A 27212-nucleotide genomic window follows, 5' to 3' on the forward strand; every position below is an offset into this window, starting at 1 on the left:
GGGGAAGATCTACCTTCAATGGTGGGAGTAGCAGCAGCCTTGCATATGGCTGCTAACCTTTCTAAAGTCTTGACTCTATCAGTTGGGTGAGAATGGGGAATAGCTGGCTCAATGCACCTCCATTAGAATTGAGCAAGAAACTGCTGGAGGAACTCAGTGGGTGAAGCTGAACTTGTGAAGGTAAGGGGATAATCTCTGCAGGGACTACTTAACCTATTGAGTCCTCCAACTGTTTGTAGCTTGCTCGAGATTCCATTATCTGCTTCCTCTGATATCTACGTTAGCATGTGTTGACACGTGGCCAAGTGGTTAAGATGTTCGTCTAGTGATTTGAAGGTCGCTAGTTTGAGCCTTGGTTGAGGCAGCGTGTGTGTCCTTGAGCAAGGCACTTAACCACACATTGCTCTGTGACGATGCCGGTGCCTGTATGGGTCCTAATGCCCTTCCCTTGGACAACATCGGTGGTGTGGAGAGGGGAGAATTGCAGCATGGGCAACTGCTGGTCTTCCATACAACCTTGCTCAGGCCTGCACCCTAGAAACCTTCCAAGGCGCAAATCCGTGGTCCCATGAGACTAATGGATGCCTATATATAAAAAAAACATTAGCATAGTGATTAGTGCCATGCTTCACTGTGCCAGCTGTAAGATCGAGGTTTGGTTCCTGCCACTATCTTTAGAGAATTTGTATGTTCTCCCCATGTCTTCCGGGTGCTCCGTTTTCCTCCCACATTCCAAATTTGTATGGTTACGGTTGGAAATGTAGGTATACTCTGTTGGTGACACTTGCACAAACCTCACTGATTTGATTTGACACCAATGATGCATTTCACTGTATCCTTCCATGCACATGTGACACATAAAGCTATTTTTTAAATTTATCTTTATTTTTAGGCTTTATCTTCGGAGATCTCTAATCTCAGTTAAAAAAAGAGTCTCAAACCAGGCTGCATCATTGCCCCTATACTTTTCTCAGTTTTTTTCACCAAAAAGTTACAGCTCACCTCCACAAACTTCCTGGAGGAATGAAACTTATCATTAGCATGTTAAGCTAACACTCATTACACCCAGGCTTCTATAGTTGAGATGCAGCATGGAATAGAACTTTGTATTTGCATATGCTCAGCGCCCAAACTGCAGGCCAATGTCAATTTGTTCAAATGAGAATACAGGCTTCTCTGAGAAAATAGGCTTTCCGCACGATATCAGCAAAACAGAAGCCCTCAGCCAACTTGCTCCTGTTGTACCACCTGGTCTCTGACAATGAAGGTTCACGTGAAGCCCTGGATAACGTTGACCACTTCCAATTTCTTGCAAGCCACCACTTGGCAAAGGTAGGCATCAGTGATGAAATTCACCACCGCGTTCAATGTGCTAGCACAGCCTTATAGTCCATTTTTCAACCGTGATCCCTATCCACTGCTCTACTCCTGAGACCTAGACAACCTACAGCAAACAACGCACTGGAAGTACCCATTGTTTGGGAGTCTTTTGGAGATATGTGAATATAGCATATATTTATTCAAGCAAGAACCAGTCTTCAGTAACACACACAAAATGCTGGAGGAACTCAGCAGGTCAGGCAGCATCTATGGAAATGAATAAACAGTCGACTTTTTGGGCTGACCCTTCTTCAGGACTGGAAGTGAAGGGGAAGACACCACAATATAAGGAGGGGGGAGGGGAAGGGGGCTAACTAGAAGGTGATAGGTGGGTAGGAAAGATAAAGGGCGGAAAGGAAGGAATCTGATAGGAGAGGAGAGTGGACCATAAAAAAGGGGAGGAGGAGGGGACCCTGGGAGAGTTGATAGAGAACTGAGACATGCTAAGAGTCCACAGTGAGAATAGAAAAGGCAAGGGGGAGGGAAAAACTTTTTTTTTACCAGAAGGAGAAATTGATATTCGTGCCAACAGTTTGGAGTTTACCCAGAAGGAATATAGGGTGTTACTCCTCCACACTGAGGGTGGCCTCATCGTGGCACAAGAGAAGGCCATGGACTGACATGTCAGAATGGGAATGGGAATCAGAATTTAAATATTTGGCCACTGGGAAGTTCCGCTTTTGGCAGATGGAGGGGAGGTGCTCGACACAGTGGTCCATCAATTTACAATGGGTCTCACCAGTGCAGAGGAAGCCACATCGGGAGACAATAGACAACCCTAGCAGATTACTGGACACAACAGTCTTCAGTTCTTAATGCAAATTGTAAATTGCTAGTAGTATATTGAAATTAAAAGCACAGCTTTGCAAATAAACACCTCTGTCTGTGAAGCAGAGACTACGAGATATAGTTTGTAAAATGGTGACCATGAGACTTCACATAGGCATCAGCCAAACGTTAAGACAATGGGGTCATGTTAATTGACCTGCATCAATCCAGGGTTTGATTGCACCATCGTAAAGAAGTACAAGAAAGCTGAAATTAGTATTTGAATATTTAAAATTTTCTCCCACAGTAGATATGCAATTCAAAGGAAGCGTTGTCAACCCAAAGTATTGAAGTAAGCAATGTCATTGTAATCATATTGAATCACCTACCATTACCTTTGATCTTAAAGGTATTAGCATGTGGTGCCCTTTGAGTTTGTGGGACTCTACCATGTACCAGGAATGTCTATGTGTCATGATAAATAGACTTTCATATCCAAGCTCCAGTGTCTCTCTGAAGACTTCAATCACAGGCACAACACCAATTAATATTCTCTCTTCAAAATCCTCCATATTCACTGATGGCATAAATTAACCTAAGCTGGTGTTCTCACCCTTACCAATATCTTTAGTGCTAAAGGCTCAGTTTGAAGGCTATTGTTGACATGCTGGGCTCTAGATTTCCTAAATAGACATTTTATTTAAGGAACGAGATTACAAGGCAGATTGAGGAAATTCAGTTAAACACCCTCCTGGAATCCCTGGGCCTTGGCTGCTCGAAATAGAGAAGGGGCATTCAGGAAGGTCTATGCAGCAGTAAATCCCTTGCACACGCAGCGGGTGAACTTGACCACTTCACAAGCTATCTATTCTTCAGGCACCTCCTGCCCCTTCTGTGAAAGAGTCTGCAGTTTGTGTATTGGCCTCATTAGCTAGCTGACTAGCATCTAGCTGCTCCTCTCAAATGTTTCATCCCGGTGCTCACCTCCTTCTAAATTCATTTAAGTTGTCCCGTACAGAAATAAATTAATACACCCAGTCTAGTCAGTTCTATTTCTTTGGAAACACAGGCCTTTCATCTGGAATAGGTTCCTCTTGTATGAAGCATGATCACAAATCTTCTAAAAGCAGACTCCATGCTTTACTGCAGCCATTTCCTATGGTGCGGAAAAGGGCGTAACATAAACATCGTCTCTGAAGTTGCTAACCATGAGCCTTTTACTTTCATTGGAGTATATGTTTCTTTTCTATTAACCCCTGGTCAACCTAAACAAAGCCGAATAATTCATTATAATAGACCATGTCAAGAAATTTGTTTTCATCAGTCCCTTAGTGTATTTTTTCAATCTGTGACTTGCAGGGAAGCACATTCAGCTTAAATTACAGAAGATATAAAAGGCTATCAGCTTTCTTAGGCTGTCAGGGATTACTGTGAAACTTCAACTAGTTTGAATGTTTGCTCAGAGCCAGGAAAATTAAGCTTCTTTTCCACAGCACCACTAAATCTGCACTGTGAGAGCATTTTGAGGTAGGTTGTAGGGAGTGAAGTGACAAGGAATATAACAAGAATGGAAATATGGAAATGTAAGAATGGAGTACAGTTGTAGGAAGGAGAAGAAAGAAATCAGCCAGGACTCAGACTGAAGAAGCTGGAATGAGTAGGCAAATGGTAAAAGGATAGGGAGTGAAGATGCAGAGACTGACTTTGTAAAGTCTATACATATTTGTAGATGCATTCGTCTGCCAAATCATCCTATTTTTACCTTCACTGGCATGTAGCATAGGCAGCAATCCAAGGATTACTACACTGGAGGTCCTGCTTTTCAGCTTTCTACCTAATTCCCTATATTCTCTCTTCAGGGCCTCCTCCCTTTTCCTACCTATGTTGTTGGTAGCATTAAATTTACCACATCTTCAGCTGTTCACACTTCCCCTTTAGAATGCTGAGCGCCTGATCCAAGACATTCCTGACCCTAGCATCTGGGAGGCAACATGTCATCCAAGCCATCTCTCTCACCTTCACAGAATCTGCTGTCTTGTCCTCTATTTATGAAATCTCCTATCACTAATGCACTCCTCCTCTATTACTAATGCACTCCACTTCTCCCCCTCCCTCTTCACTTTGAACCACAGAGACAGATCAGGTCATTGCTGCTTCTCCCTGATAGTTCGTTTCCCCCACACCGCCCACTCCCCACTCCCAACAGTATCCAAGGCGGTATACTTATTATTGAGGAGAACGGCCACAGGGTTACTCTGTGCTCTCTGCCTATTCTCTTTCCCTCTCCTGAGAGTCACACCCAGCCACCTGCCTCCTGCAACTCAGGAGTGACTACCTCCCTGTAGCTCTTATCTATCACCTCCTCATTTTCCCTTACGAGCTAAAAGTCATCCAGCTACAGCTCCAGATCTTTAATATGGTCTGTAAGGAGCTGCAGCCTGGTGCACTTTATGCATACGTAGTTTTCAGGGAGCCTGGAGGTCTCCCAAAATTCCCATGTCTCACACAAGGAAGATACCACTAACTCTGGACCCGTTCTCAGTGCGCTAGCTATGTACTATCAGAAAAAAAAACTTACTAGAAACTTACTTAGAGCCTCCACCCTGTGCTTGCCTCAGCCTGCTGAGCCAAAGCCTGACCAGTCTAACACTGTCCACTCACACAATAGCCTCTCCACTTACGCATCGCTTCTTTTATTGGCCCCTGCAAAGTACCTCTGCCCCTTCTCCTTGTGGCCCCATCCAGCACCCAAGAAACCTATCTCTTCTCCTTCTAGCCCCTCTCCATCACAAAGACCCTTCACTCCCCAACTCCTTGACTGTAGTTCCTGCCTCTTCTCTCTGCTTTCTATTCAGATTCCAATTTATTTGTCAAAACACAGAGTGAAATGTGTTAACAGCCAGTGCACCCATGGATGTGTTGGGGGCAGCCCACAATTTTCACTACACATTCCATCGCCAAAATAGCATGCCAACAATATTCCACAGAACAGCACCAGCAGCAACAAGAACAATATCGACAAAACAAGACAACAACAGCAAAACAAGCCCCTTTCCAGTCCCTCACCTCCTACCTACTCATACACTCAGACATGCCCTTTCTGGGCCTCCAATCCTTGTCCCCAGATTCTCAGTCTCGCAGGTATTGAGTTTCAACTTCGATTTCACATCAGGCTGCTGATCGTGGGTTTGACCTCAACTTTCCAATTCACACAAACTTCAATCTCTAGTTGGCCCTCGTGGTTTCTTCAGACCCTTGTGACTCCTTCGGGCCTCTACGTTTGGTCTTTGACCTTTCACCTCCAGACTCGCTGTGCTCTGGGGTCAACCCAAGGCATTGCCCTCCAGACCTCACTGGGTTTGACCTTCGTGATTCTACTGCCAGATTTGCATGGAGCGCTGACCCTGGGGGGGGGGGGTGGGGTCAGTGGCCTCATGATTACCACTCATATCCAGGACTGACCCCCTCCTTATGGACTTCCATCCCAGGACTGGGCTCCGTCCTGGAGATTGCTGGTCTCTTCATTGCTTGTCACATGACTTCTGGGATTGTTGCCCTTTGACTACAGAGTGCTTTGACCTGGACTCGAATGCCTGCCCACACTCTTCATTTACTACCTTTAACTTCTAACTTCTCCTCATCCCTGTCCCTAAATCCTAACCAAACCCCTAACACCACTCTCTATCTCCAAAACCACCTCTATAAACTTAAAACTGGGAGTGAAGAGGCAGGGACAGGTACAGAAGGATCCCGCTAGTCCCAACTCCTTCTCTTCATGTGGTTCTGACATAGAACACCTAACGATTAAATATAGACCATTTTATTTCCCTCAGGAGTTCGCATCAGTAATCCTGACCACAGTGTATATAACACATGCAGACAACTATAAGCAGGATCTCGAGAAACTGCACAATGTTATCATCTGCAGGCAAGAAACAGCCTATCCTGACGCATTTCAAATTATAGTCGATGACTCCAACCGGGCCTGTTTGGAGAAAACTCTGCTCAATTATCACCAGCATGTAACCTGTTGCACCAGAGGTCCCAGCACACTGGACCACTGCTATATTACGATAAGGAATACCTATCATTCCTTCCCAAGACCTCATTTTGGCAAGTCGGATCATTTGGCTGTACTCCTACTACCTGGCTACAGACAGAGCCTAAAAAGCAAGGCTCCAGAGATCAAGACAACTAATAGGTGGCCGTGGGAGGCAGAGGAACGGTGACAGGATTCCTTGAGTCAGTGGCCTGGGCCGTGTTCAAGAACTCATCTGAGGATCTGAACGACTACACCAGGGTTGTTATAGACTTTATTAAAATAGCTGTGGATGATTGTGCCCCACAAAATCTTTCAGAGATTACCACAATCAGAACCCCTGGATGAACCATAAAATCCAAAATTTGCTGAGGGCCAAATCAGAGGCATCCAAAACTGGAGATCAAAAGTGCTACAAGAGGTGCAGATATGATCTCCAGAAAGCCATCTCACGGGTGAAGTGGAGATTCCAGGCCAGGCTGGAATCAATGAGGGATGACAGCTGTGGCAGGGTTTGAATGCCATAACCTCCTACAAAGTTTGTATGACAACATGGGGGATGGTAGAGCTTTGCTTCCGGATGAGCTCAATGCCTTCTATGCTCGCTTTGACCACCAGACCAGGGAGGAGCCATCCCACACCCCCATGTCCCCTGGTGATCCTTTGGTCTCAGTATCTGAAGGTGATGTTCAAGAGAGTGAATTCAAGGAAAGCATCCGGTCAGACAGAGTACCTGGCCAAGTACTGAAGACCTATGCTGACCAACTGGCTGGTGTGGTCACGGATATCTTCAACCTCTCCCTCTGGCAGTGTGTGGTACCCACTTGCTTCAAGCAGGCTTCAGTCGTACCGGTGCCAAAGAGAGTGTGGAAAGCTGCCTCAGTGATTATTGCCCAGTGGCATTTACATCCACAGTGAAGAAGTGTTTTGAGAGGCTGGTGTTGAAGCATGTCAGCTCCTGTCTGAGTTGTGACTTGGACCTGCTCCAACTTGCCTACCATAGTAACACGTGTACAGCAGATACCATCTCATTGTCTCTTCATACAACCCTGGAACATCTAGACAGCAAAGATGCATACATCAGGATGCTCCTTATCAGTTACAGCTTAGTATTTAACACCATCATGTCCTCAAAACTAATCAATAAATTCAAAGACCTAGGCCTCAATACCCCTCCATGTGCAATTGGATCTTGGATTTCCTCACTTGCAGACCTCAAATCATTTCAGATTGGCAAGAACATCTCCTCCATAATCTCCATCAGCACAGGTGCTTAGTCCCCTGCTCTACTCGCTTTATACCTACGACTGTGCGGCTAAATACAGCTCCAACACCATAAACAAGTTTGCTGATGTCATCACAGTTGTGGGCCATATCAAAGGAGGTGATGAGTCAGTGTACAGGGGGAAATTGAAAATTTGGCTGAGTCGTGGGATAACAACAACCTCTCACTCAGTCAGAAAGACCGAGGAACTGATTGTAGACTTCAGGAGTGGTAAACCACAGGTTTATGAGCCAGTACTCAATGGGTAATCAGAAGGGGGGAAGGTCACTAACTTCAAATTTCTGAGTGTCACTATCTCAGAGGATTTGTCCTGGATCCATCATATAAATCAAATTGCAAAGAAAGCATAACAGTGCCTCTACTTCCTTAAGAGTCTGCATGTTGTCGAAAACCTTGGGAAACTTCTATAGACATGTGGTGGAAAGTGTACTGGCTGGCTGCATTATGTCCTGGTATGGAAACACCAATGCCTTTGAGTGGAAAATCCTTCAAAAAGGTAAATGGATTTGGCTCAATATATCACGAGTAAAACCCTTCCAACCACTGAGCATGAAAAGTTGCCGTAGAAAAGCAGCCTCCATCATCAAAGATCCTCACCGCCCAGGCCATGATCTTTTTCTCGCTGCTGCCATTAGGTAGAAGGTACTAGAGCCTCAGGACTCACAGCACCAGATTCAAGAACAGTTTCTACCCTCAGCCATCAGGCTCTTGAACAAAAGGGGATCGCTATACTCATTCTGTTACTGGTGTTCCCACAACCAATGGCCTCACTTTAAGGACTCTTTATCTTGTTATTTCCCACTGATTATTTATTGCTATTTATTTATATCTGCATTTGCACAGTTTGTTGTCTATTGATCCTGTTTACAGTTACTGTACTATAGATTTGCTAAGTATGCCCACAGGACAAAGAATCTGAGGATTGTATGTAATGACATGTATGTACACTGATAATAAATTTGACTTTGAACTTTGAGCTTCACTCAAGCCCATGTTCTCCTTCCATTTCTTGAACTTCTGCAGTCCCCTTCACTCTTTGTCCACATGGTTCTGGCCCTTCCTTCATATGCCTCCACACTCTGCACTTTCACACATTCCCTTTGCTGTGATCTCCTTCAATCCCTTTGGGCCAGCCCAGTCATGGAGTCTGAGAGAAGTACAGCATCGGGGCAGGCTTTTTAGCACACCATGTCAGCCATCAGGTATTCATTTTGATACGGGGTGTATGGGGTGTCAGGGAGGGGGTAGTACCTCTGGTGGGGGAACATGTCGCGTCCTTTTCAAGGCGGTTTGTCCAGCTTTGGTCCCCACCTGGCACTCAGCTCTCACCTGTGGCTCCCCTTGGCTGTTTGCATGCAACAGCGGCCACAACCCGGGCAACGGCTTCAACAAGCCGGCTAAACCTGGTGAGAGTAGCCGACGGGTCTCAAACCCTCGGTGAGATAGGGAGACGTCTATCCCAGCATGTGAAGACAGACTCCAGCAGATTGAGCAGATGAGACCAATAGAAGGTCCAATGGTCAAGAAGACTGTCTCTGCAAGCGTCGTGGAACGTGTAGAGCAGGACAAGACACAGAAGATGTCCTGGTCATCCACTGTGCCTAGTCCCATCTCCAGCTGTCTCGACTTTGTCTTGCCGCTGGATCCAGGTGGGAATTGGGAAGAGAGAGTGAGGCTGATGCTGCGCAACTCTCCTTCACTTAAATCCAAATCACGCGCTGGTTTCGACACCATCATAATGGTGTCGAGGTCCTCATCGATGTTGACGATGGACGAACACATTTTGATACTAATTCTACCCAAACACATTTTATTGTCCTATCAGCTACCCCATACCACAACCACTCAAAATAAGTCTAAGGTTGCGAAAGGGTTTGATTTCTGAGAACTGATCCTAACCTGAACTGTTTGTAAGAAATAAACAACAGTGATGGAGCGGATCATTGAAACAGCTGTGAAGGGAGAGTGACTGTCACCTGGCCTCACTGGCTCACTGAGTGACTGAGTAACTCTGCTCAGCACTCACAGCCCTGTTTGGCTCAAACTAGCCCTCAGTTATTGCAGCTCAGAGAGAAGGCAGGGGTTGGAGGCTGGGGAAGGTGAGTGGAGAGAGAAGGCATTTAGATTTGTCCCAATCTGTTTCCACCTGTCCGAAGATGCCAACTGGTTTATATGCATGGGGGTTGCCTCCAGAAACTCCAGCCATTGCTGGTCTGCCATCGTCCCTGCTAGTGACCCCTTTCAATCAACTTTGAACAGCTCCTCTCTCATGCCTCCGTAATTCTCTTTACTCCCTTGCAATATTGGTACATTTGACTTTAGCTTCTTCCTCTCAAAATGTCGGGTGAATTCTATCATATTATTTTCAGAAGGCCTTTGACAAGGTGCTGCACACAAGGCGGCCTAACAAGGTAAGAGCCCATTGTATTACAGTAAAGATACTAGCATAGATGGAAGATTGGCTGATTGGCAGGAGGCAAAAAGTAGGAATAAACTGGGTCTTTTCTGGGTGACTATGAGTGATGTTCCACAGAGGTTGGTGTTTGGGACTACTTCTTACCACGTTATATGTCAATGATTTGGATGAAGGAATTGATGGCTTTTTGACCAAGTTTGCAGATGGTACAAAGATAAATGGAGGGTCAGGTAGTGTTGAGGAAGAAGGATGTCTGCAGAAGGACTTTGACAGATTGAGATAATGGGAAATGAAGTGGAGAACGGAATACAGTGTATAGTTTAGGGAAGTGTATGGCCATAAATGTTGGTAGAAAGAATAAAAGTGTGGACTATTTTCTAAATACTGCAGTGAGAAATTTCAAAAATCAGTGGTGCAAAGAGACTTGGGAGTTCTTGTGCAGGATTCCCTGGAGGTTAACTTGCAGGTTGAGTCAGTGGTAAAGAAGGCAAATGCAATATTAGCATTCATTTTAAGAGGACGAGATACAAAAACAAGGATGTAATGCTGAGGCTTTATAAGGCATTGGGCAGACCACACTTGGAGCATTGCGAGCAATTTGGACCCCTTATCTAAGAAAAGGTGTGCAGGCATTGGAGAGGGTCCAGATGGGGGTTCATGAAGATGATCCCATGAATGAAAGGATTAACATATGAGGAGCATTTGATGGCTCTGGGATTGTGCTCGCTGGAGTTTAGAAGAATGAGGGGGGTTCTCATTGAAACCTATCAAATATAGAAAGACCTAGATAGAGTGGACGTGGAGAGGATGATTCCTATAGTGGGGGGTCTAGGACTAGGTGGGACAGTCTCAGAATAGAGGGACGCCCATTCAGAAAAGAAATGAGGAAAAAAATCTTTAGCCAGAGGGTGGTGAATCCGTGGAATTCATTGCCACGGATGGCCATGCAGGCCAAGTTATTTTAGGCTGAGGTTGATCGGTTCTTGATTAATCAGGACGTCAAAGGTTACGGGGAGATTATTATGGTTATGATTATGAGGACAAGCAGTCCCCTTTTATTGTCATTTAGTTATGCATGCATTAAGAAATGATAAAAATGTTTTTCCAGAATGATATCACGAAAACACATGACAAACCGACTTAAAAACTAACAAAAACCATATAATTATAACATATAGTTACAACAGTGCAAAGCAATACCGTAATTTGATAAGAACAGACCATGGCACAGTAAAAATCTCAGAGGCTCTTGAAAGTCCCATCATCTCACACAGATGGTAAACCTCCAGCGCTGCCAACTTGCCGATGCAGCATCCCGGAAGCATCCGACCACAGTCCGACTCCGAGTCCGTCCGAAAAACTCCAAGCCTCCGACCACCTATTCGACACCAAGCACCGAGCACCATCTCTGCCAAGCATTTTGACCCCGGCCCCGGCAACAGGTGATACACAAAGCCAGGGATTTGGGGCCTTCGTCTCCGGAGATTCTCAATCGCACAGTTGCAGCGGCAGCGAAGCAGGCATTTCAGAAGTTTCTCCAGATGTTCCTCTGCGCTTCACAGCTGTCCCCATCAAATCCGGATTGTGCACAGCCCCTAGTTACACATATCGATATTCATTCAGAACGGTTGCGTGCGCTGCGTCGCGCTGCCATCTTCTCCTCCCTGATTCAGGAAATGGCAGGAGAATGGAGTTGAGAGGGATAATAAATCAGTCATGATTGAATGGCAGAGCAGGCTCTAGGTCTAGGCCAAATGGACTAATTCTGCTCCTCTGTCTTAAAGTCTTACGCAGAGGGGGTAGATCTGCTGTGAAGGTAGGTCCATGGGGAAACAGGACAAGGTTTAGGGTAGGATTTACACTGAGACCCTGGCTCTACAGGGAGGGGGAAAGCTGGGGTCTATTGGTGATAAGGTACCTCGAGAAGGGGTGGAGTTGCTGGAGAAGCGTGGGACCATGTGAAGGTGGGTATCGGGAGAAAGTGTTGGATCTATGGGTGACATGCAGGGTTACATGGAGACGGAGCTGGCTGTAGGAAGGGCAGGGCTATTCAGAAACAGGTGGGGCTGTTTTAATGGCAGTTGGTAGTCCAACTTAAAGGTGCATTTCCACCACCAACTGGATTGGAGTGTGGTGTAGTGAGTTAGGAAATGAAACTCCTACTAGTTCTTTATCAAATGAAAACTAAATTACCCCCAAAAGCCCTATAGATTGTAAATAATGAAAAACAATATTGTGAATTAAAGTCACTTCCTTAACTTAGTAAAGATTTAATGGAAACTATCAACCCTCAAAGATAGTAATGCAGATTGCATTTGTTTTCTTTCAGCCTTGTATGCTTCACATTGTAAAATAATGTGTTCAGCTGTTTCAGAATGATTGCAAAACATACACACCCCAGAGTGATGGGTGGAGCTACATGGAGTCTGAGTGGGGCTATGGGCAGAAGGCTGGGGCCTCTGGGTGAGAGGGTGGGATATGTAGGAAAGGGGCGGGGCTGTGGGAGAAGGGCGGGGCTATGTGCAGGAGGGCGGGGCTTTGGGGAGAAGGGCGGGGCTATGCGCGGGAGGGCGGGGCGGGTCGGGTCGGATGAGGAACTTGTGACAGAGTGTCAGTCTCCTAGGTTGCAGCGATGGCGGCGGAGCTTCATCTGGGGTCGGCGCGAACAACGGATACGGCCACCGCCTCCAGTTTTCAGAGCTTCCGTGTGCGGCACCTGCACTTAGAGCTGCGAGTCGACTTCGGTCAGCGGCGGCTGGAGGGCCGCGCCGTGCTGGAGCTGAGCTGCTTGCGGCCCGAGGGCGGGCAGCTTCGGCTGGACACCCACGCCAGCCTCAGCGTGCACGCTGTCCGGGCTAAGTGCGGCGGCGCCGGCTCCCCCTCTGTCCCCCTGCACCATGAGACGCAGCCGTTCACCAGCTACGGCTCCATCCTGGTGCTCACTCTGCCCGGCCCTTGTCACCCGGGGGACCAGCTGGAAGTCACTATCGACTACACGGCCACCGATGGGCCAGGGGTGAGTACTGGTAGTTTCGGGATCCTCTTTCCAAGTCAGTGCCCATTTGGAAAATTCCTTATGTGGCCCTAATAGACTTGAAAGAGAACAGAGATACGTTGGCCAACCGGCTGATCTTCCGGACGATTGGGTGTTATTACATTCTTGACATGTTGCATTGAAATATTTTTCAATGAATCCCTTCATTTTCCAGGGAGAGTGGAAAAACAACAACTAGGTTTCATAGGAGCTCGGCAATTGGCACCCAATGACAAACCATTAATTAGTGGATTAGGGGAATCTTATATTCTCAGGCAAGGCAATAAACGAGCTAAAGTCGACTCTGGCCACTCGAGTCAGTCTGTCAACCAGGGGATTTCCTGGATTTTATGTCTTTGAGTTCCTATAGAGAACTGGCAAACTATCAAAGGGCAGGAGTATAGTTGCTGAGGTGGAAATTTGCCCTTGTTTGCTCGACTGAATCTGTGTTGTGTTTTTGTCAGTGCTCCTAAAAGTTTTAGCAAAACGAGGATCTGTTAGTCTTTGTATGGTAACCACAAAACTAAAATCCATCTGATTCGCAAATACCATATTTGCCCGGTCTGGTCTGTATGTGAATCCAGACCTGAATCAGTATACTGTAATTGATGCTTAATGGTCCTCTGAAACGGCCTCAGGAGAATTTGGGATGTACAATAAATGCTTGCGATATTTACATCCTTTTTTTAAACAAAAACCGATTAATAAAATATCATCTTACTCATGAGGTTAAACCAAGGAGTCGAATTCCCTTGGGTGGTTGTGAAAGATCTTTAGGAGGTATTTGAAGAGTGGCGGAGCTATACTTGGTACTACTCCCTCCAACTACGTTCTTTTTTTATATCAAATTATTTGGCCATATTACTGTTCAAGGGTGTCCTAGTGCATGAAGTTCTGGTAGTACAGTAGTGAAGCATTTTGGATAGTCTTGAGATCATAAAAGGCGCAATATAAGTAAAAGAAATTTTTGTAGGAAATTGTGGTTTTAGGATTATGTCAGTGTTGGTTTCTTTATCAGGTGCTTTGCATGTGATGCTGAAGTATTATTTTCGAAGATGTGTGGTTAAAAACTCCTCCTTACAGGCTTCCTGTCATCATTGGATAGGACAGGCAACCACAATTTGGCCTTATGGTGTTAAGGTCATTGAACTGGTATAAAATAATCTTAAAACCTGGAATCTGGAAGTTTTTATTTTATACCTTAATCTTTTATAACCCACCAGAGCGTACATCTTGGTTCCACATCAAGCTTAATCCTGTGTGTATCACTCAGCACTGTGGTGTGCTGGTAGGTATCAAGCATAAAATACCACTGTATCCTTGTTTCCCAGTTAACCCGTCTCCCCACCAAACCTCCTGTCTGCAATTCCTTTTCCATTTTGTAAAGTTATTTCATTTTTAATGTATAAATTATAGTTGTCTATTGCTACAGATTCCTTGACAATCCAGTGCAAACTATTTTTCCTCTGTACTTCTGGCTACTCTTTACATAGGTGATAAGAGCAGATATTGTGCTTTGATGAAGACGGTATTCAGCAAAGCTCATCGTTTTGTTCTCTTTAATAGGTTGTTTGGCTGAACCCTGAACAGACAGCAGGAAAAATAAAACCTTATCTCTTCACCCAAGGTCAAGCTGTCTTAAACAGATCTTTCTTCCCTTGCTTTGATACCCCAGCTGTTAAAAGCACTTATTCCGCCTCTATTAAGGTAAGTTCTGAATTTTTTTTGTTTTAACACATTCTTGATGTTAGATTTATAATGAGCACTTAAAACTAGGTGCTACTAAAGTCTCCTGACAGAATAATTGAAGGTTCTTTTCCTTTCCTGAAACTGTGTATGTTTATCAAAAGAAAAATATATTCTACCACACAATAGAATGTTTTTTTCTTCTAACTTCAATTGGTGAATATTTTTAAATGGATTATTTACAATGTCTATTTTTCTTTATTCCTAATTTCAATGTTAATGAATCTATTGGCCTGAAGCACATTAAAGGATATTTTCTGATGTTTGCCTCAAAAAGTAAAGATTTGGTGAATGGTGTATGGATTAGAATCTAAAACAAAACAAAATACTGCAGGTGCTGGAACTTTGTAATAAAGCAGAAAATGCTGAAACTGGCCTGTAGCTGCAGTCCTTAGACTAAATCTGAAATGGTAACTCTCTCTTCCCCCCCCCCCCACAGATACTGACTGGCCTGCTTTTGTGTTGCATTTCATGAATTACCTAAGTACTCACCTGGTCAAATTTTCAAAGAAGCAAAAGTAGTTGGTCTTGGATAAGAATCAGAATCAGGTTTAATATTACTGTCATATTTCATGAAATTTGCTGTTGTCCAGCAGCAGTACATTTCAATATATAATAATAAAAACTATCAATTACAACAAGTTTATACAAAAAAGAAAATTAAGTAGTGCAAAAAGAGAAGGGGAAAAATAGTGAGGTAGTGTTCATGGATTCATTGTCCATTCAGAAATCTGATGGTGGAGGGGAAGAAGCTGTTTCTGAAATGTTGAGTGTGTGTCTTCAGGCACCTGTACCATCTCCTTGATGAGAAGGAGTTTCTCAATAATGGATGCTGTCGTCTTGAGGCATTGCCTTTTGATGGTATCCTGGATCCTGGGGAGGCTAGTGCCCATGATGGCGCTGGCTGAGTTTACAACTTTCTGCAGCCTTTTCCGATCCTGTGCAGTGGTCATTCTATGTCAGACAGTGATGCAACCACTTAGAATGCTCTCCACGGTACATCTGACAATCCTCCAAACTCCTAATGAAATATAGCCACTGTCGTGAATTCTTTGTAATTACATCACTATGTTGGGCCTATTATAGACATCACAAAAACAAATAAAAGTTTTCCCCAATCAGAAACCATGGATGAACAGAGAAGTTCGCCTCCTGCTCAAAGCCAGAGATGCAGCCTTCAGGTCTAGAGACCGGGAGGCTTACAGATCAGCCAGGGCCAACCTGAGGAGGAGAATCTCTCAGGTTAAACACATATACAAACAGAGAATCGAGGAGCATTTCAACTCCTCGGACCCCTGGCGCCAGTGGCATGGCATACAGGTCATTACAGACTTCAAACCACCTAGTACTGTGCACCCTTCCAGCTCTGCTTCCCTCCCTGATGAGCTCAATTACTTCTACTCTTGCTTTGATCGAGAGAACAAGGAGGTCACCCTCAAAGCAGATCTCCCACCTGGTGAACTGCCTCTCTCACTTTCCACCTCCGATGTTTGCGCCACCCTGAGCAGGGTGAATGTACGGAAGGCAGCTGGTCCGGATGGAATACCTGGCCGTGTGCTCAGAGTCTGTGCAGGGCAGTTGGCCGGGGTCTTCACGGACATTTTTAATCTGGCCCAGGCAGTTGTCCCCATAAGCTTCAAGATCGCCACCATCGTGCCAGTGCCAAAGCATTCCACTGCCACCGTCCTGAATGACTTCCGTCCAGTTGCACTCACCCCCATCATTGCAAAGTGCTTTGAGAGACTGGTTCTATCACATCTGAAATCCTGTCTGCCCACTATCCTGGACCCCCATCAATTTGCCTATCGCACCAACAGGTCAGCAGAGGACACCATCTCCACGACACTTCACTCTGCCCTGACCCACCTGGACAGCCCCAACTCTTACGTCAGAATGCTGTTCATTGACTTTAGTTCGGCATTCAATACTGTGAGCCCCTCCAAGCTGATTGCCAAATTTCGCCAGCTTGGTATCAGCTCATCCCTCTGCAATTGGACCTTGGACTTTCTGACTAACAGACCCCAATCAGTTGAGTTAAACAACCTCTCCTCCTCCACTCTCACCCTGAACACCGGCGTGCCTCAAGGCTGTGTGCTGAGCCCTCTTCTGTACTCCCTTTTCACCTGTGACTGCATTCCTGTGCATGGTTCTAACTCCATAATCAAATTCGCAGTCGATACCATGTGGTTGGCCTGATTAGAGGGGATGACGAGATGGCCTACAGGTCCAGCACTTGGCTGCGTGGTGTGCCGACAACAACCTGGCCCTTAATACCCAGAAGACCAAGGAGATCATTGTGGACTTCAGGCATACTAGGAGCCACACTCATGTCCCCATCTATATCAACAGAGCTGTAGTGGAGTGTGTATCAAGCTTCAAATTCCTTGGTGTCCACTTTTCCGAGGATCTCACCTAGTCCCTGAACTCCTCCATCCTGATCAAAAAGACGCAACAGCGCCTTTATTTCCTGCAGAGCATCAAGAAAGCTCACCTCCGTCCCAAGATACTGACGGACTTTTACCGCTGTACCATTGAGAGCATACTCACCAACTGCATCTCAGTGTGGTATGGCAATTGTCCTGTATCAGACCACAAAGCACTCCAGCATGTGGTGAAAACAGTCCAGCGGATTATCAGAACCCAATTGCCCACCATTGAGAACATCTACCATAAACGCTGCTGGGACAGGGAGAAAAGCATTATCAAGGATGCATCTCACCCTAACCATGGACTTTTTACTCTCCTCCCATCCGGTAAGCGCTACAGGAGCCTCCGCTCCCGCACCAGCAGGCACAGGAAGAGCTTCTTCCCTGAGGCTGTGACCTTGCTGAACCTCACATCACAGCGCTAAGCAGTATTACACCCATATTGTACTGTCTCAGTACTGTTATATTTGTGTGCTGTAACACTTACTTTTTATTCGCAGTTATTTTGTAAATAATATTATTCTTTACATTTCTGGTCAGATGCTAACTGCATTTCATTGGCTTTGTATCTGTACTTGGCACAATGACAATAAAGTTGAATCTAATCTAATCCTCAGAAAATTTGATAGCCAGGAACTTGAAAATGCTCCCCGTTTCCACTTATCCCTTGATGAGGACTGGTGTGTGTGTTCCCTCAACGTCCCCTTCTTAAATGAATTCCTTGGACTTACGTTGACCGCAAAATTATTGTTGCAACACCACTAAACCAGCTGTTTTCTTCCTTGTCACTGTCTGAAGTTCTACCAATAATAGTTGTGTCATACGCAAATTTTATAGTTGCCGTTTGAGCTGTGCCTAGCCACATAATCTGCTCCTTTATCTTATCGTCTTATATAATCATGGGTATGGAGAGTAGAGCAGTGGGCTAAGCATTTAACCTTGAGGTGCACCAGTGTTGATTGTCAGCAAGGAGGAGATGTTATTTCTGATTAGCACAGACTGTGGTCTCGTGGTAAGGAAGGCAAGGATCCAATTGTAGAAGGAGGTAGAGAGGCCCAGATTTTTGTAGCTTGTTGATTGGAACTGGGGGTAAGATTGTGTTGAGCTCTGAGCTGTAGTCAATACGCAGCCTGACATACATAAATATCCAGGCGATCCGAGGCCGAGTGGAGAACCAGTGAGATTGCATCCACTGCAGACCTATTGTGGTGATAGGCAAATTGTAGGGGGTCCAGGTCCTTGGTTAGGCAGGAGTTGATTCTGGCCATGATCAACCTCTCAAAGCACTTCATCACAGTAGATGTGAGTGCTGCTGGTTGATAGTCATCGAGGCAGCTCAGCCTACTCTTATTTGGCACTGATATGATTGTCACCCCTTTGAAGTAGGTGAGAACCTCTGACTGCAGCAGTGAGAGATTGAAGAAGTCCTTGAAAACCCCCGCCGTTCAGTTGGCACAGGTTTTCTATCAGGTACACCATCAGTACCTGTTGCCTTGAAAGGGTTCACCCTCTGGAAAGATATTCAGATGTCAGTCTTCAAGGCGGAGATCACAGGGTGACCAGATGCTGCAAGGATTCACGCAGGTGTAATTTTATTCTCCCTTTCAAAGTGTGCATAGAAGGCATTGAGCTCATCTGCGAGTGAAATTGTAGAAAGTAATGACCTACAAACGCTGCCAGAACTGATGTGCATCGATTTCGTCTCTAATCTCAATCAGAATTGTTTTCTTTTGCCCTTAAAATACCAAGACTACTTGATTAGAAAGGACATGGATGTGAGGGGTGTGACGAGAATACACATAAAATTAAGATGTTTGCTGGCCTGGGTTAGCATCAGTGACATCAGCAAGTGGTCTGCCACCTGCCCTCAGGGGAAGGAGAGATAAGGAACAATGGAGCAGCGTCTGGAGATGTGTAATGAAGGGACGGGAGAGAGAGCTGTCTGGAGCGGCTCCCCCTTTGAACCCTGAACTGTTTGAAGTGGTGGACAGGCGATGCCCCAGCAGGGGGATAAAAAGGGACAGGTTCGCTAAGGCAGGACACACACGCCACCCGAGGTAACGAGACCCTGGAAGCGGTACGCCTCTCACGAGTCGGTGGGAAGTATCAGACAACGGCCAGGGTGGAAAGGTACGATCAGCGGGAACCCGGTGTGTGTCCGCCCTTGCCTGGGTGCCGGGTTCACTGCAGAGGATCGACCGCATCTGGAGGAGGGGTCACAGTCGGTGACCTCAGGTGACATCACCAAGGACCCACCCAAAAGCTGCTTGTGAGCCATATCGCCGGTCTGTGAGTGAAGCCGTGTCTGAATGATCAGTTGTTCCTGTTCTCTCTCTCTCTCCCCCCATGTTGTCCATCGCCATGGCAACGATTACTGCGAACTGAACTACTAAACTGGACTGAACTTTGAGTCACTTTGAAATTTGGTCATTTACCCCTAGACAACGATAGAGCTTGATTGATGCTGTTATCTTAATTCTGTTCACCTGTGTGTTTATCATCGCTGAACTGTTGCATTTATTATCCTTTCGATTACTGTGTTGCTTGTTTCTTTAATAAAACTTTCTTAGTTCTAGTACTCCAGACTCCAACTGAGTGATCCATTTCTGCTGGTTTGGCAACCCAGTTACGGGGTACGTAACATAAGTGGGGTTCTCGTCCGGGATTTTGAATGCTAAATTTGGGACGGAGTAAATTGATTGGGTTAAAATTCCCGAAAGAAAGAAAAGACAAACAGCAGAAATGGAGGCTGAGGAATTTATAAAGGCGCCGACCTTGGAGGCATTAGAGGATGCCAGGAAATCGGAATTGATAGCTGTGGCCAAACGGTTGAATCTTGCTAAGGTGAAGTCGACAATGAGGAGAGAGGAGATACACAGAGCTATTGTAGAGCACTATGTATCTAAAGGTGTGTTTCCCCAAGGTGAGCTTGGGGTGGTGTCTATTGAAAAACCTGCTGGAGACGCGGTACAGGTACAGCTTGAAAAACTGAGACTCGAGCACGAGTTCCGGGTACGGCAGTTAGAACACGAAGAGAAGCAGTTAGAAAGGCGGGAGAAGGAGAGAGAGTTAGAAAGACAGTTGGAGAGAGAGGAGAAACAGAGGGAAAGGGAATTTGAGCTGGAGAAGTTAAAGATAAGGGCCGAGCAGGGGCTCGTGCCGAACCAAGGTGGAGGGTTCCGGGCGACCCAGGAGGTTAGGCTGGTTCCCCCATTCGACGATACCGACGTGGATCAGTACTTTCTCCACTTCGAAAAAGTGGCTATAAGTCAGGACTGGCCGAGGGATAAGTGGGTTGTCTTACTTCAGAGTGTACTGAAAGGGAAAGCCCAAGAAGCTTACTCCGCTTTATCCGCGGAAGATGCCCAGAGGTATGAGGTGGTGAAAGAGGCCATCCTCAGGATTTATGAGTTGGTCCCGGAGGCATACCGGCAGAGGTTCCGGAATGCGAGGAAGCAGTGGGACCGCACGTATTTGGAGTTTGCCCGTGAGATGCAGACATATTGTGAGCGTTGGTGCGCCTCAAAGGGGGTAGAGGGGGATTATGACAGACTGCTACAACTGATCCTGATTGAGCAGCTTAAAGGTTGTGTCCCTGAGGGTATGAGACCCTACCTCGATGAGAAAGAGGCAGCCACATTAGCCGCAACTGCTAAGTTAGCGGACGAGTATGCGTTGACGCATAAAATGAAGTTTGCCCCGAGTAAAGGCTACCAGAAGGGTAGTCAGGACGGCGGGGAGAGTCCGCCGGAAAAGTCAGAAAGTAAGCCGGGGACTAGTGAAAAGGATAAGGTAGACCGGGAGCAGTCTGGTAGGAGGTCTCCTGGGGTCGTCTGTTATAATTGTGGGAAAGCCGGACACTTTGCGTCCAGGTGCTTTGCCCCAAAGAAGGAGACGGGAAAAGGAAAAACGGCAATGTTGAATGGCTGTATCGAGCTGTTAAGCGAACCGCTAGGGAAGGACAGGTCTGAAAAAGTCCAGGAAGGGCGTGAGAAGTTTATCTCGGCCGGATTGGTGTCAGTGAAGGAGAGGTTAAAACCAGTTCCAGTGCGGATCTGGAGAGACACGGGAGCGTGTCAGTCACTAATATTGAAGAGTGTATTAGAGTTTAGCTCAGAGACCCAGACTGGGGAGGTAGAGGTCAAAGGTATTGGGGAAGGGACAGAGTCAGTCCCTTTGCACCAGATACACTTACAAAGCAACCTGGTCTCTGGACTAGTCACGATCGGGGTGAGGTCCGAATTACCGATGAAAGACGTGCAAGTCTTGCTCGGTAATGACATCGCTGGAGGAATCGTGTTCCCAGTCGTGAGATTGACAGGTCAGCCTGCCAGCATTGAGGCCCCGCCCATTGACTCACAGGTTCATCACGGGCCCGCGATAGTGAATTTAGCTGAAACGTTTCTGCCAACCTTGTATGAGACGGGGTGTAGTGAGACAAGAGGTAGTGAGGGAGCTGGGACGGACGTAGCAGTAGCCAGGAAAGAATTTGTGCAGACGCAGGAGCGAGACGAGGGGCTGATGGTTTTGGCAGACACAGCTCTCTCTGACACAGCTTTAACAAGGGAACTAGTAGGCTATTGTGTGGAGGAGGAAGTGCTAAGGAGAAAAGGGAAATCAAGTACAGTACCCGCAGATGAGGAATGGGGGGTGGTGCAAAAGAGTTATGGGGATGAGGTTTTTAACATGGCCCACGAGGTACCCCCCGGTAGACATTTTGCGGTGCTGGAGGAAACAGTTGGTGGAATCATGAAAGAGATTTACCGGCTGCCCAGGGGGAAAAATGTTATTGATCATGACTGACGCGAACTGAGACGGTCACCGGCGTTTGATATGCTAACAAACCTAGTCGGTGTTAGCATGGAAATCAATGAAGCTAGGGGCCCCCTGATAAGAGGAAAAAACCATTTTGAAAAGATTAGGATGGGATCGATCAGATGGGAGAAGGCTATTGTTTTGGCCAGATCTACTGATAAGGTCTCTCCCTTAATCCCCGAACAAAGCGAATCTTTAGAAGAAGTAATTAAACAACTCGCACCCATGTGTTTGATTGTCCCGAGGAAATGCAAAGAACTGGGACGTTGGGTAATGTCTGTTACAATAGGGCAGCCGAGTAAAGAACATCCATATATAATGAGTAATTCAGTGACTAAAGGGCTGATGAACACAGAGGTGTGTATTGGCAATTTAATACGGCTGTCTGAAGCCAGTTTGATAGTGAACCTTGGAAAAAAATGAATTCGGCCACACGAAGGTCACTTACCTGGGAATTGTGGTGACACAGGGGCAGCTGGCAGCGATGCAAGCTGCAGTGCAGGCTATCGCTGACCTCCCAACCCCGACAGACAAGAGGGCCCTCAGAAGGCTCTTGGAGATGGTGGGGTACTGCAGGAAGTTTTGCAATAACTCTGCAGTCAATACCCGTCCCCCTCCTACTAAGCCCTTGCGAGAGAAAACTGAGTCGGAATGGGACGACCCTTGTTATTGTGGTCCGGGACAAAACCAAATGAGAGGTTACATTGGTCGCAATTCATCAGTGTTTTTGGCCACTATGAAGTTTGCTGAGTTGGAGCCTGGTCTAAGGGATTATTAATAACACATGTAAAAGGAACAGAAAATGTGATGACTGTCTGTCAAGGTGTTGACAGCTTCAAACTCGCTGTGTTAGCCAAATAGCTGATAAAGATGTATATTTGTGTATGTATCAAATAATGTATTCATGTTTGTAATTTTTACCTCCCGGTAAAAATCCTTAAAGGGGGGAAGTGTGACGAGAATACACATAAAATTAAGATGTTTGCTGGCCTGGGTTAGCATCAGTGACATCAGCAAGTGGTCTGCCACCTGCCCTCAGGGGAAGGAGAGATAAGGAACAATGGAGCAGCGTCTGGAGATGTGTAATGAAGGGACGGGAGAGAGAGCTGTCTGGAGCGGCTCCCCCTTTGAACTCTGAACTGTTTGAAGTGGTGGACAGGCGATGCCCCAGCAGGGGGATAAAAAGGGACAGATTCGCTAAGGCAGGACACACACGCCACCCGAGGTAACGAGACCCTGGAAGCGGTACACCTCTCACGAGTCGGTGGGAAGTACCAGACAACGGCCAGGGTGGAAAGGTACGATCAGCGGGAACCCGGTGTGTGTCCGCCCTTGCCTGGGTGCCGGGTTCACTGCAGAGGATCGACCGCATCTGGAGGAGGGGTCACAGTCGGTGACCTCAGGTGACATCACCAAGGACCCACCCAAAAGCTGCTTGTGAGCCATATCGCCGGTCTGTGAGTGAAGCCGTGTCTGAATGATCAGTTGTTCCTGTTCTCTCTCTCTCTCTCCCCCCACGTTGTCCATCGCCATGGCAACGATTACTGCGAACTGAACTACTAAACTGGACTGAACTTTGAGTCACTTTGAAATTTGGTCATTTACCCCTAGACAACGATAGAGCTTGATTGATGCTGTTATCTTAATTCTGTGCACCTGTGTGTTTATCATCACTGAACTGTTGCATTTATTATCCTTTCGATTACTGTGTTGCTTGTTTCTTTAATAAAACTTTCTTAGTTCTAGTACTCCAGACTCCAACTGAGTGATCCATTTCTGCTGGTTTGGCAACCCAGTTACGGGGTACTTAACAGGGGTATGTAGGACTATGGTCCAGGTGCAGGTTGATGGGATAGGCAGAAGAGTTTGGCACAGGCTAGATGGGCTAAAGGGACTTTCTGTGTTGTACTGTTCCATGAATCTGACTCAATGTGATTCAGTACATTAGGAGATTCTGGGTTCCATTACCACATGAATTTTGTTTCAGGTTCCTGAAGGTTTTACTGCTGTTATGAGTGCAACTAACTGGGAACACGATGAAAAGGAAAATGTATTCCACTTCAAAATGGAACACCCAATTCCTGCATATCTTGTTGCTTTGGCAGTTGGTGACATTGTGTCTGCAGAGGTTGGACCAAGGTTAGTCTTTTCCCTGAAACTACTTCATGAGTTAGAATTTTTAAAAACAACCATGGCTGTTCTATTTTTGCCAGTTCACAGATTAATTCTATTTCATAGAGTGGAAGTCATGGTCTCAGCAGTCCTCTGTGTAGTCTTCCATTTGGAAGCTTTTCTCTGCCAAGGGGAGAGTTTATTATCTGTGGCATTCATAATTTTGTATATCTGTCAAGTTCTTGCTCGGCCTCCCCTGCTCCAAAGAAAACAAGCCCAGCCTGTCCAGTTTCTCCTCTTTACTGAAACCCCTTCATCCCAGGCAGCATCCTGCAGAATTTCCTCTGCACCCTCTCTAGTGCATTCATGCCCATCCTGCAGCATGGCAAACAGAACTTCTGAGTACTCCAACTGTGTCTTAACTTCCTTGCTTTTATATTTACTGCCCTGCCTAAGGAAGGCAAGTATCACACATGCCCTCTTCAACTCCTTTCCAATCTGTGTTCTCTCCTTCACTGATCTGTGACTTGCACACAAAGTTTCCTCTATTCTTCATTACTCTGTAGAGCCACATTATTCATTGTGTAGGTGCTGACCTTGCTGGTCCTCTTAAAGCAGCATCACACACTTATCAGGATTAAACTCCATTTGCAGTTGCTCTGCCCTTCCTACAATTTGTTTAATGTCATTCTGTAAATTGACTCTCCTCCCTATTAATGTTGGTTTTATCCTTTATATCTCCTACTTTCAGACCCAGATCTTTAATGTATCAACCAAATGGTAAGAGTCTCAAACTTACTTGAGGGTTCTAACCTTTTTGGACCAGTTTGCCAGGGTGGGATCTTGTCAAAGGTCATGTAGACCACGCTGTCTTCATGATTACATTTGTTACATTTGGTCAAGATCTCTTCCCCCACTGCAACAACAAACCTAGCTGACTGTCTTTGATTAGTCCCTGCCTTTCCAAGGGTAGATTAATCCTGTCCTTTGAACTTTTTCAATAGCTGTTCTTCCACTGACAGTAGGGCATAATTACCAGACTTGTGCTTGCTCCCCTTCTGAAATAAAGGTGCTGTCTTTGAGTCATCTGGCAGTTCACCTGTGGCAGCAAAGATTTAAGATTCTGGATTGAATATTGTATGCATTCAAAGGCAGGGACATAAACGTACTCTGTATTCGTGAAGTACTGACCTCTTTAGACATTGTGTAAAACTTATCATGTAGCCTCAAAGTATTTGTATTGTACTCACTTAAGGTACAAAGGACATGGGTCTATCTTAACTAGACAATCTAAAAGAGCTTTATGGCACTAATGGCCTCCTATCTGGTTAATATTTGAATCACTTCCACTGTAGCCGTCAGTTTTTGACCTATTTTTCTAATAGAGGAATTGTAATTAAAGCAAAGTACGGCTTTAACTTGTAGTGTGCAGAATGTGGGAAGTAATAGTGGCGTCCTACCTCTATAAGGTGGCTAAATAGGTTTTTAAGAATGTTTGTCATGAAGTAGGGTTTTTTCCCCCATTCTCTTACTGCTCGGGTATCATGAGAATTCTGTTTCTGGTATAGGAGCCGTGTCTGGACTGAGCCGTGTCTGCTTGAAGCTGCTAAGGAAGAATTTAATGGTGTAATTGAAGAGTTCTTGACAGTTGGTGAGAAGTTGTTTGGACCATATGTATGGGGAAGGTAAATCTGCTTTATGATGTATTATCAAAAATCTTTAGTTCATTCACAAGTCCCTGCTGATGAACTTTGCTTCAGGTTTTCAAGTTTTTTTTGGTAATTGTTTAATATGCACAGATAACACTGAAATTGCCTGCACTAACAATTTAACTAAAATAGCAAATTGGTATGTGAATAATTTGTTTTTAACTGATGGATCAACAGAAAGAAAGTTGCTTCCTTTCAAGATTTAAGTTTTTTAATACCCAAAGTATGGCACACCTACCCTCCTGCCACAAGATGAATATGCAGCTTTCAAATCCATGCCCACTATGCTTTCTCTTTAAGAGTGTACCTGACTGACTGCTATTTCCAGTACCTTGTAAAAGTATTCAGCCTCCAACACTTTGTTCGCACAAACTGATCAAAATCCCTGATTGTAATACTGGTTTAACTGAGAATTTTTATTCGTGAATCACATGCCCCTTTTTTCACAGTCTGAAAAGCAAGGAAATTGCAGAGCACGAGAAACTAAAAATTCAAAACCTGAAATGTCAGCAGTTCAGAAGTATTCATCCCCCTTTGCTCAGTACTTAGTAGAATCACCCCTCGCGGCTGTTACAGCCAGCAGTCTTTAGGGATCTGTCTCTATTTGCTTTGCGCAATGTGAGGGAACAGGATTTGCCCATTCCTCCTTGCAAAATTGCTCAAGCTCTGCCAGGTTAGTTGGGGAGTGGCAGTAGACAGCAGTATCGAGGCCTTCAGTTGGGTTAAGGTCAAGACTCTGACTGGGCCACTCAAGGGCATCAATTTTCTTCATTTGAAGCCACTCCGTTGTTGCTCTGGCAGTGTGCTTTGGGTCCTTGTCCTGCTGAAAGACAAACTTCCTCCTCAGTTTGTTTTCTTGCAGAGGCTGGCAGGTTTTTATCCAGAGAACACACTCAAAATAGTGGAGGAATTCAACAGGCCAGGCAGCATCTATAGAAAAGAGTACAGTTTTTATCCAGGATCTCTCTGTATTTGGGCAGTGTTCATCTTTCCATCAATTCCTGATTTCCCGTCCCTGTTGCTGAGAAACATCCCCATAACATGATGCTACCTCTCCATACTTTACAGGAAGAATGGTGTTACCTGGCTGATGTGCCGTATTTGATTTACCCCAAATTTAGGCCATTTAGTTCACTTTAGTCTCATCTGACCACAAGACCTTCTTCCACATATTTAGAGTATCTTCAAAGTGATGCTTTGCAAAATCTTTATGGGCAAGGAAATGCTATTTTTTTAGCCAGGGCTTCTCCCTTCCACAAATATTATTTTTGTGTAAGGCCTTAGATTGTGAAGCCATGAACTTATCTCCAGTTGCAGCCATTGATTTCTGCAGCTCACTCAGTGACTGTTAGTGTCACAGTTACCTCTTACAAGTGCTATTCTTCTCTGACGACTAAGTTTAGAGGGATGGCCTGACCTAGGCTGTGGTGTCTCTGGTTTCATTTGTTTTCCATTTTATCCACAATGGACTGCACTGAGCTC

General features: G+C 45.6%; 1 protein-coding gene across 2 annotated transcripts in view; it reads left to right on the forward strand.

Annotated features, from left to right (window-relative positions):
- The first annotated feature begins 12468 nt into the window (after positions 1-12468).
- rnpep (arginyl aminopeptidase (aminopeptidase B)) overlaps positions 12469-27212 on the forward strand; it is a 37650-nt gene continuing 22906 nt past the window's right edge. Inside the window, exons 1-4 of one of the 2 annotated variants that reach the window (XM_063065525.1) lie at positions 12469-12904; positions 14489-14629; positions 23897-24048; positions 25590-25706. In XM_063065525.1, the coding sequence (XP_062921595.1) occupies positions 12521-12904; positions 14489-14629; positions 23897-24048; positions 25590-25706 (794 nt within the window). In that variant the 5' untranslated portion in view covers positions 12469-12520. The remainder of the gene's footprint in view (positions 12905-14488; positions 14630-23896; positions 24049-25589; positions 25707-27212) is intronic. The other variant, XM_063065524.1, reaches the window with a different exon arrangement.

This window comes from Mobula hypostoma, chromosome 13, assembly GCF_963921235.1.
Source record: "Mobula hypostoma chromosome 13, sMobHyp1.1, whole genome shotgun sequence".
Classification (NCBI taxonomy): Eukaryota; Metazoa; Chordata; class Chondrichthyes; order Myliobatiformes; family Myliobatidae; genus Mobula; species Mobula hypostoma.